Source organism: Amblyraja radiata, chromosome 4 (genome assembly GCF_010909765.2).
Source record: "Amblyraja radiata isolate CabotCenter1 chromosome 4, sAmbRad1.1.pri, whole genome shotgun sequence".
Lineage (NCBI taxonomy): Eukaryota > Metazoa > Chordata > Chondrichthyes > Rajiformes > Rajidae > Amblyraja > Amblyraja radiata.
Genome location: NC_045959.1, coordinates 84,090,393 through 84,105,311, shown reverse-complemented (window position 1 = coordinate 84,105,311; position 14,919 = coordinate 84,090,393). Strand labels below are relative to the sequence as shown.

The window sequence follows — 14,919 nt, the reverse complement described above, 5'->3', positions numbered from 1 at the left end:
CAGGAGAGGAACTGCATTTATTTTCTGATTTGTCGGTGTGCTGAAAGTGGTTTAAGATTTAACCTCTGCACCATGATTTAAGCAGGAACCGTCAGCCAAGGTTTTTGCTCTTAGTTACATTCTGGGGCCAATTCTGTGACTTTATACATACATAGATAGGAGTTAAGGACAGGGCAGTCATTGGGTTGAGAAATAAAAATTTCAATAGCCTGGGAGAGAGGAGTTGGGAGAATTTTTGCAATTAATGTGTCCTCTCATTCCCTCCTTTTCTGCCAAGTTGACTCGTTTCCCCACTTGCCGATCGTTTCGCTGAACATCTCCGCTCAGTCCGCCTGGACCTTCCTGATCTCCTGGTTGCTGGACACTTTAACTCCCCCTCCCATTTCCACACTGACCTTTCTGTCCTGGGCCGCCTCCTTTGTCAGAGTGAGGCCCAACGCAAATTGGAGGAGCAGCACCCCATATTTCGCTTGGGCAGCTTACATCCCAGCAGTATGAATGTTGACTTCTCTAACTTCAAGTAACCCTTACTTTCCCTCACTCTCCATCTCTTCCCCTGGGCTGACTAGTCTTGCTGTCTCTGACTACATTTAATTTGTTTGCTTTGTTGTTACCTTCTCTCAACTAACAATGATCTATTCTACATTTTCCTTGATCCCCATTCCCTTTGCCCTGTTTTCACACCTTAACACTTCCTTATCTACCTATCTCCCCCCTGACATCAGTCTGACGAAGGGTCTCGACCCGAAACGTCACCCATTCCTTCTCTCCAGAGATGCTGCTTTCCTGCTGAGTTACCATCATTTTGTGTCTATCTTTGGTTTACACCAACATCTCCAGTTCCTTCATACACGCTTGTTTCCCCACTTCCTCCACTGTAAAGAACTCAAAAATAGGAGTTTGTTCTTCATGGGTTCCCCATTCCTTTGATCTTGTGTACTCAGGTGTTACTGATGCAGAGAGCCTTGGATCTGCCAAACAATGAATCATTTAATGGATACCAACCTTTGAGCAGTGGCAAGGCCTTGAATAATAATGTGGGCAATTCAAAACAAGTAAATACAAAACTCTTCTGCAAGCTTTTGGCAGGGAGCAGGAGTCCTCTTGCAACTGTGCTGTCACTCGAAGAGGTCAAGCCTTTCCACTGGCTCACTCTGAAGTATCCAAAAACTATGATTTTTTTTTTCAAATTCACTTATTTGAATTGATTTTTAAAATCCTTTTTAAGAAGTTCAGAATTTTATATAAAGAGCATTAAAGTTGGCCTATTTAAAAATGTCACCTACCTCAATTTTACTTATAGCCCCAGTATGCTCATGGTACAGAATCTGCAAGCAGAGAGTAGCCTGTGAAGCTCAATCAGTCATAACCTCTGCCAGTAGTTGTTCTATGCAGAACTGCGGCAAAAATCGAGACCAAGATGCTTTTTCAGAATTATTCATCATACTTAAGGGCAGAATGATTATGTTAACTTAATATTTTATCACTTCCCAGATAGTTTGCAACATGCATTTCAAAGTGGTGTCAGGAATGCTTGAATAACCAATTGTATTGTTTCTCTTAAGAGCATTCACAGATCAATTAAGAAAGATATCCAGGGACGCTGGCATGCCAATACAAGGTCAACCTTGTTTCTGTAAATATGCACAAGGGGCTGATAGTGTCGAGCCAATGTTCAGGCATCTGAAGAACACCTATGCAGGGCTTCAACTGGTGGTGGTGGTGCTTCCCGGGAAAACTCCAGTTTATGGTCAGTATATTTTTTGTTTAAGGGTTTGCGATTGTTGAAAAATAACCTTCAATTAGCAGCTATACAGCATTTAATGGACTTTATAAAAGTTCCATTGAAACATAACATGTAGACCTTTCAGAAAAGCCCCACTTTCCCAGCCATGCATTACTTCCTCTTTTGTAATTTCTCTCCACCAGCTCTCTGTTTAGACCATTAAGCCTGTGTGCTTGTTAAATTTTTGATGTCTTGATTGAAGGGCTGCCCAATGTAATTTAACTTGAAAATTTTTCTCAAGTCCAACTGAAGATGGCGTGTTTTGCCTTTTGTCAATTTTGTTCCTTCTAATGCATTACGGCTAAATGAACACTGGTCCAACTTATTTCTAATTCTCATGTGACATTAAACCCTCCAGATTGCATTACTCTAATGTTGCAGGTAGTTAGATGCCTTGTGCAACACGTGAACCCAGTTCTTCCTCAAAATGTACAAGTCTATATTACAACTAATGATTGTCTGAGATGAAAAGAAACTGTGGCATGGATTGTTAAATCTTTTGCCATTTTATATCAGATTAAAGTTCAGTTTAAACTGGATGAGATTCACTTTTCTCTGTGAAGTAGGTTTTTGTCATTTCTTGTCCAGTTTGAAGTAGACTTAGTCCGTTACATGAAACAGTTTTGACAGCATATGTTGACAATCAACAGTTTTTCTCAATAACAGGAGTTTTTTGAATTCTTGGGTTGAATATTGCAGCTGTTGCTTAAAACGGCTTCCCATGGCTTTCCTTCCTGTGTTAACTAGTCCAGTTGGCTCAATGAGTTCTGAACAACAGAAGCCTGAGTTGAGGGATCCTAGGGGCTTTAATGCATCGTGAGAGTCCTGCTCCCCGATTTGGCTGTTGAAAGCAGTGAAGATTTGGAGCTATTATGAAACAATTAAACTTAATTAAATTTAAGAACAATTTTAAGAATTAATAATTGAAATATTTCACTATTTTAAAATATTAATTTAATTATTTAAAAATAAATGAAGACTGCTTTTTTCGCCGTATTACTACAGCCCCAAAATCCCTATTGAAATCACTGAAGTAAAGTCTCTTGCTCTCCTTCCCTGTTGTGCACGTGGGACATCTCAGCGGATGAGTTCCATCTCTTATCTCTCAAGTAGGCTCCGTTAGTGGAGGGCAGTGATGGATGCTTTGCTAGCTGCATCTCAGAAAGTTTGGGACATTGGAAAGTTGACAACCTGCCATGATATGCTGTCAATTAAACAGCCGTGAATTGCAAAATTCATGTTAAAAAAGTGGTGAATACATAGACAATAGGTATAGGAGTAGGCCATTCGGCCCTTTGAGCCAGCACCGCCATTCAATGTGATCAAGGCTGATCATCCACAATCAGTACCCCGTCCCTGCCTTCTTCCCACATCCCTTGATTCCGCTAGCCCGAAGAGCTCTATCTAACTCTCTTTTGAATGCACCCAGTGAATCGGCCTCCACTGCCTTCTGAGGCAGAATTCCACAAATTCACAACCCTCTGAGTGAAAACGTTTTTCCTCATCTCAGTTCTAAATAGCCTACCCCTTATTCTTAAACTGTGGCCCCTGGTTCTGAACCCCCAACATTGGGAACATGTTTCGTACATCTAACATGTCCAATCCCTTAATAATTTTATATGTTTCTATAAGATACCCTCTCATCCTTCTAAATTCCTTCTAAAGCCCAATCGCTCCATTCTTTCATCATATAACAGTCCTGCCATCCTGGGAATTAACCATGCAAACCTACACTGCACTCCCTCAATAGCAAGAATGTCCTTCCTCAAATGAGACCAAAACTGCACACAATACTCCAGGTGTGGTCTCACAAAGGTCCTGTACAACTGAAGAAGGACCTCTTTGCTCCTATACTCAACTCCTCTCGTAATGAAGGCCAACATGCTTTCTTCACTGCCTGCTGTACCTGCATGCTTAAGAATAGAATTGATGTACAGATTAATTAAGACATAACTGAATGTAGAACACACCGAAGTAGTTGAATGTACTGCTGTTTTTGTGTTGCTTTACTGTACGACATTTATTGTTAAATTTGTATAACAACGACCTAAAATTGAAGTCATGTTAACAATTGGAATTTTCCACTAACAGCGGAGGTTAAACGTGTGGGGGATACGTTACTCGGCATGGCAACTCAGTGTGTGCAGGTGAAAAATGTGCTGAAAACCTCCCCACAAACACTTTCCAACCTTTGCCTGAAGATCAACGTAAAGTTGGGAGGTGTCAATAACATATTGGTGCCACAAGGAAGGTCAGTTGTACTTTAGTTATGTTTGTAACTCAAGGACTGTTTCCACAAATATTTATATTTTTGTAAAAGGGGCATTATTACACTTTTGTCTTTTCAATGGTCTCATGGTAATATAATCTTAACAGTTATTGTGGGAAACCAATTTAGAAATCATGATTTGTACTTGCATTATACCTCAATCTGACCATTACATTTGCATAATATGATCTCTTCTTCTCGAAAGTTATCACCATGATTTTACTCATTGGTACACTAAAAACAAGAGTTTTAGTCGTTTTCAGATTCTGCTTTAATACATCAATGCATATCTTTGTGAAATGTTGCTCACATTTTTAATATATAGCACTGTAGCAGTTTCTATCATAATTTGGGTTTAAACTTGTCGATCCCTACCTCGAATTTTGATTTAAGCTTAATAGCTGATGCTTAAATAGATTAGGCATTATTACGCTGTTTATACCGGAATATGTATGGTTTAAACTTGTCCCTCCCTGGTTTGAATTTTATTTGTGTGCATAGTAGCTGTCACTTACCTCTGAGCTGGCAAAAATAATCTGCCTTGGGTGCATTTACACAGCATCTTTCTGGACTTTATCTTTGTTTGACAGGGAATCAAATATTTTTAAAATATCTTCAGAATATAAAATGTAATCACAATAAGATCCGCAGAATAACAATGAGGTACATAACTGGATTTTGCTAGAAATTTTGCCAGGGCTCGAAATTAACGGTTGCCCGGGACATGAGAGCAAATCTCACAGATCATCAAAATAGTCTGAGGGATTTCTTGCCAACAATCAAGTAAACAAATGTGTAAGAAGGAACTGCAGATGCTGGTTTAAACCGAAGATAGACACAAAAAGCTGGAGTAACTTGATGGGACAGGCAGCATCTCTGGAGAGAAGGAATGGGTGACGTTTCGGAACGAGACCCTTCTTCAGACTGGTTAGGGATAAGGGAAATGTAATGGTTTAACATCTTATCTGAAAGAGGGTACCTATAATCATGTTGTGTTTCACTGAAATGTCAATTGCATTCTGCTGTTAATTTGACTCGAGTAAATGCTGTATCTGAGTGAAGGCTGACACTTGCTTCGATTAAGAAGATGCACCCAGATGTAATCCTAACATTTACAGTATTTGGAGGATATAACCCCAAAGAACAATCTCAAATTAAATGTTTTTAATGGTACCTTTTAATTTTAATTAACTTAATACCCAATTAATGTTTCCCACATTTGATCATTTAACAATCACGTTTTTTTTAGCATTGATTTAACTTTGTATTTAATATAAGTATATTGGAAGAATGCATTTGCTGTTTTATATGTTACCAACATAATAACAATTGTGGCTGTCCATAAGAATATTATTATACAATATTTTCAACAATTTTTTGTGGCAGAATGCAGCTATCAAACACTAATTCTTAATGAGCATACTATTAAATTTATCGTCAGGATGCTGAATCGCCAAAATATAACTCTTTTATATCACTGCCAATCCCCATTTGCACATGATTTGATTTAAAGTAAATTAAAAGTAAATAGCTTTACATGTTTTTGTAGTTTGATTGGAGTAATAATTGTGTTTTGAAAAATCATTCAAAATCTTTCAGTGTTTTGTATCTAGAAGGTGCAGCATAGTAGAACCATGTTGAAGGCCTGCAGATCTAAGGTCATTAATTTCATTCTGAAAGCTTGACAAAAGCTTCACCCTTTCCAGTGAAATATTTTTAAAACCATTGCAAAAGGCAGTAAGGGTGTGCTAAAATAAATTTTGCTTAAAATTCTTATCTTTCATTATGAGGGAGTTACATTGATAATTTGGATGGGCTGGAGGAAGGATAGGGGTGAGGAAGAAAGAATTGTGCTAAAAATCCAGTAGAATCAAATGGAAACTTTGGTTGAAGTTACTTTGACTCGTTAAACCTATGAAACTGCATTTCCAAGCAGTGATTATATCCATTCAATAGGTGTGCTGGTGACACAGCTAGTAGAAAGTGTACACACTGGCATCGGAGATCTGGTTCAAGCCTGACATTTGTGAACAGTGGGTTTTCTCCCAGTTGATTCATTCCTCCCACTCCCGAAAGACTTGGAGGTTAATTGGCCTCTTTTAATGGCCTAAGAGTAAATTGCCTAACTCAAGTGTGTAGAGAGTGGATGAAAAAAGTGTGATAACAGGGCTCGAAATTAACGGTTGCCCGGGTGCCAATTGCCAGCTGAAGTCCCGCCGGGCAACCTAAAAGCTGTGCCATTTTGCCCGGCTTGGCAAGCACCCGGGACACCTGCCGTTCAACTCTAAACGGGGCCCCCCTCTCTATGTCTCTCTGTCACTCTCCTTCTCCGCCCGCCATCCGTGTCCTGGCCGCCGGGCTCCGCTCTCTGCTCTCCGGTCGCTCCTCATCCGCCGGCATGGCCGGTCGCCTTGCACATGCGCACAACCATGGCCAGCACATCATCGGCCGCCCTGCACATGGGCACTGCCACGGCAATTGGTCGGCGCTGAGCACTTTCTCCCTCCCTTTATATTGTGGGAGATCTGGCCGCCATTGCTGTCCGGTCACCACCTCGCCGCGACCGCTGAAAAACAACGCAGAATCACTCCCTGGAGCTGGAGTAACTCCCTGGGGTAACTCTTGCTTCAGGGAGCAAGAGTTACTCCAAAAATACTCCAAATGGAATTTAAACTGGAGGTGATGAAGGGTCCACCGCCAAACTCCAAACTCTGAACAATAACAGCCTATTGCTCTTTATCTGTTTATTTATTGTGTATATATATGGTCTATGGTGTATAGACACACTGAACTTTTATCTCCTGTTCTGTATTATGTTTACATATTCTGTTGTGCTGCAACAAGCAAGAATTTCATTGTCCTATCTGAGACACATGACAAAACTCTCTTGACTCTTGACTTGGACTTAAGCAAAAAAGGGTTCTTGGGAAAAAAGAGCTACCTTAAATTTAGTTGTGTCTGGTTGGGTAACTATGGTCGGGTGAAGACTATTCCATGCTTTAATTGTGCGGGGGAACTCCATGGAGCAGCCAGCATCTCTGGATAGAAGAAATTGGGTGACGTTTTGGGTAGAGGTCCTTCTTTAGATCCCTCTGGTTTTAGTGTTTTTAGTTTAATTTAAAGATACAGCGTGGAAACAGGACCTTCGGCCCACCGAGTCCACGCCGACCACCGATCACCTCTACACTAGTTCTATCCCACACATTAGCGACGTAAGTCAAGAGTCAAGAGTGTTTTATTCTTTCACGTCCCAGTTAAAACAATTAAATCCTTACTTGCAGCAGCACAACAGAATATGTAAACATAGTACTCTGTAAACAATGTTATAAACGAGAAAATAAAACAGTGTTCTATCGTATAGTCTCGTGTGTGTAGGAAGGAACTGCAGATGCTGGTTTAAACTGAAGATAGACACAAAAAGCTGGAGTAACTCAACAGGTCAGACAGAATCTGGGTTGGGTCTGAAAAAGGTTCCTGCACACCTTTGGTATGTGGAAGGAAACAAGAGCACCCGGAGAAAACCCATGTGATCAAAGGGAAAAGGAGTAAAATCCATACAGACAGCACCCAAATTCAGGATCAATTCTGGGTCTCTAACACTTTTAGGCAGCAACTTTATGGCCAATGTACTGCCCCATAGTCTTGAACTACAGTAGCTGTAATGGGAGACATAACGTCACTTAGAGATTTAAGACTGAAAATAGATAGTTTTTTTTTAGTAACCAAAGTTATCAACGTATAATTTGTTTTGGTTTGGAAAACAAAATATAGTGGCACAGCTGGTAGACTTGCTGTCTCACACACCAGAGATCTGTGTTCGATCCTGTCCTCGGGCACTGTCTGTTGAATTTGCACATTCTCCCTGCAAGCGTGTGGGTTTCCTCCCACATCCCAAAGACGCATTGGCTTTGTAGGTTAACTTGTATCTGTAAAATTGCCTCTAATGTGTAGGGAGTGGGTGAGGAAAGTGGGATAACAGAACTTGTGTGAATGGGTAGACAAAAATGCTGGAGAAACTCAGCGGGTGAGGCAGCATCTATGGAGCGAAGGAAATAGGCGACGTTTCGGGTCGAGACCCTTCTTCAGACTGATGTGAGGGTAAGGGGGGGGGGGGGCGGGCGGGAAGAAGAAAGGAAGAGGCAGAGACAGTGGGCTGAGGGAGAGCTGGGAAGGGGAGGAGAAGGAGGGAGAAAGCAAGGACTACCTGAAATTGGAGAAGTCAATGTTCATACTGCTGGGGTGTAAACTACCCAAGCGAAATATGAGGTGCTGTTCCTCCAATTTGCGGTGGGCCTCACTCTGGCCATGGAGGAGGCCCAGGACAGAAAGGTCGGATTCGGAATGGGAGGGGGAGTTGAAGTCCTGAGCCACCGGGAGATCAGGTTGGTTATTGCGAACTGAGTGGAGGTGTTGTGCGAAGCGATCGCTAAGCCAGCGCTTGGTCTCACCGAGGTTGATCATTCGCTGAATAATCCAACCAAATTTTTGTTTGGAAGTGGATTGATTGGTGAATGTTTAGTTTGTGACTTTATTTGAAGCAGAAATAATATGTGAATGATTCATTGAGAATAATTCCGACTGGTAACTACGCACTTCGTCCGAGCACATTATGCACGCGTTATGCAAGCCGTCTTAGTTGACCACCTAAACTGTCATTTGGCAACCTAAAAAGCTGCCTAGATTGCCCGGCTAGCAACAGAGGAAAAAAAAGTTAAGTGAGAGCCCTGGATAACCTAGAAAGAGTTATGAATGTGTGATAGATGGTCTGCGTGGATTCAGTGGGCTAAATGCCTTTTTCCATGCTGTATCTCTAAAATAAACAGAATCAATTGTACGTTTTCCCAGTGTGGGTTTACTCTATCGCTCTGGTTTCCCTCCCACCTCGCAACGACGTGCAGATTAGTTGTAGACACTGTTGATGACAACGTGGAGAGGATGAATGGATGATTAGTAAAAATGGGTGTTTGATGGTCAGCATGGTCTCAGTGGGGTAATGGGTGTGTTGTGCGAAATGCCTCAATGATTCTGAGTAGTAAAAAATTCTGAGGGTAAAATTAGTTCCTGTCAGACTCATTTTTATTTCCCATTCCAGGCCGGCTGTGTTTCAGCAACCAGTAATATTTTTGGGTGCCGATGTAACGCATCCACCAGCTGGTGATGGGAAGAAGCCCTCTATTGCTGCGGTAGGTTATCTTATTTGTTAAGAAGAACGGCTAGAAACCTGAAATGTAAATAAAATCCAGCAGATGAGTCAACTTCATTGGAGAAATAGTATTTGTTTTAATTTTTTTATTTTTTTTATTTTATTAGAAGCATACATCTTAATCATAATATGCAACATATTACATTTCTTGTACAACTTATTTTTGTGTCAGAATGTTACCAGTGTTTTCTTATTTCATCCTGTTATAGTTATTTAGTTTATTGGTTTGAATCTGTATCCTGAAAAATAAAAATGCAAATCTATTTCTGGAGCATTTTATTTATTAAAAAAAAAACAGAATTTGCTTGTCATTCTATATAAAGCTTAAAATTTATGCAATTCTGTCGCATTACACCTGTTTTTAATTTTGAAAAAAATAATCCTTAAAGGCATATGCAATGCTGCAGGATATTTTCTAATAGTTTTGCATTTAATTGTAAACTAAACACTCATTTTTGATTTTCATGAGCATTACATTGAGGAACTTGGTGGAGAGGGGATAAATCAAGTAATATAGTCGATAAAAATGGACACTTTTGAACATACAAGTGTAATGGCTGAAATTGCTAATTGGTTACCATCCTAATGCTACTGAATTAACACATTTTAAGTGGAATGCAGGTTTCACAGTATTAGTAGCATTTTGAATAAAAAAATCTTAAAGGACGTGTTCTAAACAAAGCTCTATTGTACGTGCTATAAAAAGTACACTTAAATGGTCTGCTGCTTGAAATGCTGCTAAACTTTCTTTAATGTTGGTAGCTATATGAGGTACCATGTAAAGATTCTACATTGAATTCTGCTTTAAGTTTGTTTTCTGCTGTGTTCCTCTTTCTTATCATAGGTGGTGGGGAGCATGGATGCTCATCCAAGTCGCTATTGTGCCACAGTACGGGTTCAGCAACATAGACAGGAGATTATCCAGGACCTTGCTATCATGGTCAGAGAACTACTCATTCAGTTTTACAAATCTACCCGTTTCAAGCCCACACGTATTATATTTTATCGTGATGGTGTTTCAGAAGGACAATTTCAACAGGTAAAATATAGACCATGTTGAGTCACAGCAGTATGATGTTTATTCTCAAAAGAAGTGATGGCTTTGCTTTATAAAATTTATATAGTTGTAGTCAGTGTCTACTTTCAATGTCTTGAATTAGAATCTGAGATGTACATCGTGGTGCATCAAGTACACATTTTGCACTAATCCTAATCCATTTTATTTTCTTTTGCATCTATACCTCCATAAATTCTACCACTTGCTATATGCTAGAGGCAATTTACAGTTGCCAAGCAACTTACCAACCAGCTGGTTGCTTGGGTTGAGAAGCGGCAGGACTCCTGGTTGTGGTGGAAGGAACTGCAGATGTTGGTTTAAACTGAAGATGGACACAAAAAGCTGAAGTAACTCAGCGGGTCAGACAGCATCTCTGGAGAAAAGGAATAGGTGACGTTTTGGGTCAAGACCATTCTTGGTCTGAAGAAGGGTCTCGACCCGAAATGCCACATATTCCTTTTCTCCAGAAATGCTGTCTGATCTGCTGAGTTACTCCAGCATTTTGTGTCGATCTCCTGTTTGTGGAACTGTGCCATATAAAACTGAGTGGTAATACAACATTTTAAAAAACAACTCCTTACTTTGGACTTGACCTGGCAAAGATTAATCTAAAGGGACTGATTTAAATTATTTGAAGTTGTTATTTAATATTTGTCAAATGGGGACATTGTCCATGTATGCTGCATAATGTGTGTTATGTGTGCATAATGATTTTCAACAAGCTAACTAACCTGTTAAAAGCTGTTTAAATTAACGTTTATTACACCTACAAAGTGTTTAGGGAAGAGGGCAAAAGTTCTATATTATAAATAAAGAACTGTACTTAAAGAACAAAGTATACTTTTTTAGTTTACTGCAAATTTATAAACAGATAAAGATGCCTTCGTCCGAGTGCAAATTATTTGTGTATATTAAGAGAGGTAACACATTAGGCACTGACGAAGCATTGTGATTATTATTCCCTTAGTATATTTTCAAAAATACATTAGGATATTGCTTTTAAAAGTTTTCACTCTATGGGATAGATGTTATGCAGCACATGATTAAATGCCTTTCAAATATCCTTACAAACCATATAACCATTTTTCCTGTTGCACTACTTTTCTGAAAGCTCATTATCACTTCTGGATAAATATACACATATTATCAATTACCGACACCTTAAAACATACATTACGTCTATATTAAATCAATAGGTGTATGTTATTTATTTTTACATTGAAATTCTTTTGTAATCTATCCAAAAATGACAGAAATTTCTTCAATAACTTCCTTGATAATGAGTAGGTAGACAAAAATGCTGGAGAAACTCAGCGGGTGAGGCAGCATCTATGGAGCGAAGGAATAGGTGACGTTTCGGGTCGAGACCCTTCTTCAGACTGATGTGGGGGTGGGAGGGCTGGAAGGAGAAAGGAAGAGGCGGAGATAGTGGGCAGTGGGACGGCTGGGAAGGGGAGGGGAAGGAGGGAGAAAGCAAGGACTACCTGAAATTTGGAGAATTCAATGTTCATTCCGCTGGGGTGTAAACAACCCGAGCGAACAACCAGGGGAGGGGGTGGTTTGGGTGGGAAGGGACAAATTGACCAAGGAATTACGGAGGGAGCAGTCTCTGCGGAAAGCCGAAAGGGGAGGAGATGGGAAGGTGTGAGCAACTTTTTCTGTTACCGTGCGAAAAAAATTCAATTAAATCGAACATAATATCTTGCAAATTTCTTTGCTGGCTTTCCAAGTTAGCCCATACTTAATCGATGAAAGTTATTGGCAGATTTTCATTTTAGTTTATCTGAACCAATTCCTTCCTTATATCCTACAACTTGACTGGTGAAATTATTTGTTCATTAATACTGCTACACCTCATGCCTCTTTAATTTCCTAAAAGTGGGTCAGAGAGTCATACAGCATACAAACAGATCATTCGGCCCAACCTCCCCTCGGCGATCAAAATGTTCCACCTATACGTCCCACCAGCCCGCGTTTGGCCCATATCTCTCCAAACCTTTCCTGTCTGCACCTGTCTAAATGTATTTTAAATGTTATAGTACCTGCCTTAACTACCTCTGGCAGCTTGTTCTATATACACAGCACCCTTTGTGTGGGAGTAAAGGTTGCCCCTCGGGTTCCTATTAAATCTTCCCCTCTCACATTAAACCTATGGTTCTTAAATCCCTTACGCTGGGTAGAAGACTGTGCATTCTCCTGATCTAATGCACCTCTCTAAAATCACCCCTCATCCTCCTGTGTGCCAAGGAATAAAGTCCTGGCCTGGCCCTCAAGCCCTGGCAACGTCCTTGTATATTTTCTTGGCACACTCTCCAGCTTAACAATAACCTTCCTGTAGTAATGTGGCCAAAATTGAAAGCAATACTCAAAATGCAATCAGTGTATCTTTTTTAGGTTGACTTAACTATATTATTGACTTACCTGTGCTATTATATTTCTGAACTCCTTACCTTTCGTAGCTTTGTATTAAACAGCAGAGCGAAGGAAGCATGATAGGGCATACTTGCTCTGCTTGGTGATGCTCACCAATTGCACAATGCTGATTTTCATTTGGACCTCTGCAGTTTGTGCCCTTATGCCGTGTGACCTGAACATTGTTCAGGCTTGGGATAGTAAATAATAAGTAGCATTGGCCTGGAAAAATGAACTCCCAACAGCCCTCTCCCAATCCATCACACTAAACATTTGCTCCCTCCACATTTAGCATTGGCTATAGGATGCACCGCATAACAAATGGACTGCAGTTTGCAAAGACTTTATGGACAGCACTTCCTAAATATTCATTCTTCATGGATTTAGGGCAAAGTCAACAGGTGTGTGGGCATAGCACGTGCAAATTTCCTACTGATGCTCTCAATTTTTATTTATTTTTCAAAAAATAACCCTTTCAGAATAAAAAATATAAGCAAAACAATAACTGCAAAAACTTTCATACATTTTCAGTGTCTATACATTCAATAGTGTCGTACTCACACCTTTCCTTAACCAAAACTTCCCACTAATGCGGCCCATGAGGGTGATATCCATTCCCAGAGTCCAGAGGGATGTCCCCACCGGTCTCTGCCCCTAAATATCCAGCAGCGGAAGGACTCGGGACTGTGGTCCTCCTCCACAGAGTCTTCGCAATGGATGCACCAAACATCAGTGCGCCCCTCCACACGTGAGGATTGGAATTGGCCAGACGGCAACATTCCCTGATGGACATCTCGCTGTGCTGGGCGACCAACATGCTTTCAGTTAGAACAACGAGCATCTTTCACAGTGGTTGATCGCCCAGCAGGATTTGATGTCCGTCTCCGATGTCCCTGGGAAAAACCTGTAAATCAGAGAGTCCTCTGTTAGAGCTGTTAAAGATGAACCGTGACAAGGACCCTTGCATCATTCTCCAGATCCGTATTTACAAATCCACACTTTGCTTCATTGTCACTTGGACAAAGCCCTGAAACATTCTTCCAAGCAGCACTGTAGGGCTGTGGTAGTTCAAGATATTGGTTATCTTTTGGTAACTGGGAATTAATGTTAAATGTTGACCATGCCAACAACACTCATAAATATTTTAAATTATTGATTTGTGTTCCAATGTATTAAATTTTTTATCTCTGTTCTTCCGACTAAAATAACATTGATGTAAATTACATTTTAAGGTGTTGCATCATGAGTTGCTGGCCATTCGTGAGGCATGTATAAAGCTGGAAAAGGACTACCAGCCTGGCATTACCTTCATTGTGGTTCAGAAACGGCATCACACCAGACTGTTTTGTACTGACAAGAATGAAAGGGTGGGTGGTTTTCACTCTCAGGAAACTTATTTTGTTTCTACAGGTAGAATTTTATTGGGTGTGACAAGGTTTTGGGACAATAACAGAGCAAGGAATTTATGCTAAATATGACATGAATTCTTTGTACAGTTTTGATTTCACATTCATAGATGATGGGTTTGCGCTGGAGATTTATAATGATGATGTATGGTTAGGATCACTTCATGGATGTGGGGAAATGTGATTGCGGGTGTTTTTAAATGGAGGAATCCAAAGAAAGAGTTAATTGAAGTGTTGAAGTAAATTGGCAGGAACGTTTTGCATTCTCGGAGGAATCAAAAACCTGGAATAATGATAGATTTGAGTTACCCACTTGCCTAAGGTGATAGAGGTATGTCACATTTAAAAAGCACTTAGATGGCTATTTGAAAGATTGTGGCTAATAGTTTTCAGATTTAGTGTTGGAAAATGGGATTTGGCTTGGTAACATCTCTTCAACTGCGGTGCATACAGTGGGCCAAGTTCTTGAATCTACATGAAATTAGAACATTGTGTACATCACGTTATCTTATCTACCACAAGTCTAGATATTTTTCTGGTAAAGGTAAAAGTTGAGAATAATTCTGAACAGAATTCACCTTTAATCATTAAGTCTTTGGCTTCTTGTATTTTGCATCTTGTTCTAGAAGTCTATTGATTTTGTTTTTTGCAGGTCGGTAAAAGTGGCAATATCCCAGCAGGCACAACAGTGGACACAAAAATAACACATCCTTCAGAATTTGACTTTTACTTGTGCAGCCATGCTGGTATTCAGGTGGGTGTAAAATAAAATATATTAACGTAGTT

The 14,919-nt window shown here is 40.1% G+C and overlaps 1 protein-coding gene across 1 annotated transcript in view; it reads left to right on the top strand.

The window, feature by feature from the left end:
* The window catches only part of ago2 (argonaute RISC catalytic component 2), an 82,353-nt gene that overhangs the window by 54,540 nt on the left and 12,894 nt on the right, over positions 1-14,919 (top strand). Inside the window, exons 12-17 of the mRNA XM_033019880.1 lie at positions 1,566-1,750; positions 3,878-4,037; positions 9,148-9,238; positions 10,103-10,297; positions 13,960-14,094; positions 14,786-14,887. Of these exons, the coding sequence (XP_032875771.1) occupies positions 1,566-1,750; positions 3,878-4,037; positions 9,148-9,238; positions 10,103-10,297; positions 13,960-14,094; positions 14,786-14,887 (868 nt within the window). The remainder of the gene's footprint in view (positions 1-1,565; positions 1,751-3,877; positions 4,038-9,147; positions 9,239-10,102; positions 10,298-13,959; positions 14,095-14,785; positions 14,888-14,919) is intronic.